Source organism: Apaloderma vittatum, unplaced genomic scaffold, assembly GCF_000703405.1.
Source record: "Apaloderma vittatum isolate BGI_N311 unplaced genomic scaffold, ASM70340v1 scaffold5379, whole genome shotgun sequence".
Lineage (NCBI taxonomy): Eukaryota > Metazoa > Chordata > Aves > Trogoniformes > Trogonidae > Apaloderma > Apaloderma vittatum.
Genome location: NW_009733431.1, coordinates 28,507 through 29,946, shown reverse-complemented (window position 1 = coordinate 29,946; position 1,440 = coordinate 28,507). Strand labels below are relative to the sequence as shown.

General features: G+C 34.7%; 1 protein-coding gene across 5 annotated transcripts in view; it reads right to left on the bottom strand.

Annotated features, from left to right (window-relative positions):
• The window catches only part of EZH2 (enhancer of zeste 2 polycomb repressive complex 2 subunit), a 29,390-nt gene that overhangs the window by 20,064 nt on the left and 7,886 nt on the right, over positions 1–1,440 (bottom strand). For 4 of the 5 annotated variants that reach the window (XM_009875881.1, XM_009875882.1, XM_009875884.1 and 1 more), the window contains 2 exons: positions 1,152–1,254; positions 425–588 (listed from right to left, as the gene is read on the bottom strand). In XM_009875881.1, coding sequence (XP_009874183.1) covers positions 425–588; positions 1,152–1,254 — 267 coding nt within the window. Of the gene's footprint in view, positions 1–410; positions 589–1,151; positions 1,255–1,440 lie in introns of all 5 variants that reach the window. The other variant, XM_009875880.1, reaches the window with a different exon arrangement.

Genomic DNA, 1,440 nt, shown 5'->3' with positions numbered 1-1,440 from the left:
TCCTGCTGGAAAAAGAAACAAGTCTGATGAATAATCGGGTGCTTTTATGGAAAAAATATATTCCATTCTCCATGCACAAACTGAGAAAACGTAACACAGAAACAGTATAAGAAAACAATGCTGTTTTCTTGAATACTATAAAAAGAGAAGGAATGTTACAGATCGGTTCAAGCCAGGAACTCTATATGAACTCCTAAACGCAAAAAGGATAAAAAACTACCCCCAATAGAAGCATTCAGCTTCTTCAGGTATAGTTTTCACTGAAAAATGATGTCAACATGGACAAGTTGCTTTCATAAACTTTAGTGATATCACTGCTTTTATATTTCCTTCTCTTTCTTCTGAATTGCATCTTCTGGTACATTCAAGTTTCCTAACTTGCAAAAAACCAAGAGATACACAAACACATTATAATTGTACTTACGATGTAAGAAGCAATCATATTTAAAACAGCGTCTACAGAATAGTGTGTGAAAAGAGTGCAGGCTTTGCTCCCTCTGAACAGATTTGGCATTTGGTCCATCTATGTTTGGTGTGCATTCAGGAGGAAGAGCTCCAGGAAGTTGCTGCTCAGTGAGTTCTTTGTATCTTAAAAGAAAGGCATAGAAGTTATTTATTTAATATAATAAATAAATAAATATTTTTTTATCCCAGTACCACTCTGCATTTTCAGTAAGAAATTTAAAAAATAAATTCAGAAATACGTTCCAGTTAGGAAGGTCAATCTGTCAGTGACCCGAGTTGTTAACTCGATACTCATTAATACAAACACAAAATTAGCTAGAAAAGAACGTATTTGTTTTCTGGTTTGTCATCTCCTCATATGTGTTACTCACTAACTCTAAGGAAACTTTTTCTTTTTTTAAACAGAAACTTTTATGCAACCACCTCCAAAAAAAAACCAGATTATTAAACACATGCAAGCACCCACTTTCCAGTAATTTGAAGGAAGGCTAATAAACACCTCTGTACTGTTTGACTCAGTTGTTGGAAGAGTCAATTCCCTTCAAGTATCACTTGCAGAAGTTACACAACTGCCACAGAACCTAGCTGCAAGGGGACCATTCCTAATCAACAAATACTTAATCAAGTCAAGGAATACTTGTTTCAGAAAGCAACACATGCATATATCCTAAGGAACACTTTCTTACTTCTCTTTCAGTTCTTCTGCTGTACCCTTGTCTGGAAACATTGAGGAAATGGCTTCAAATATCTTGTCAGAAGGAAACCTTCGAGGTGGGTGGCTTTCTTTCTCTGTCAAAGATGAAAAAAAAACTTTGAAAACAAGAAAATTACACTTCTGCTCCTTTGCTACTTCAGAGATAATGTTCAGAGAAAGGGGGACTTCACTAAAATCCTAATAATTAAAAAAAAGGAAGTAAAAGGTTTTTATTTCTAAATTATAGACAACTTAAACTGCATTAAGTCATCTTTCCTGCT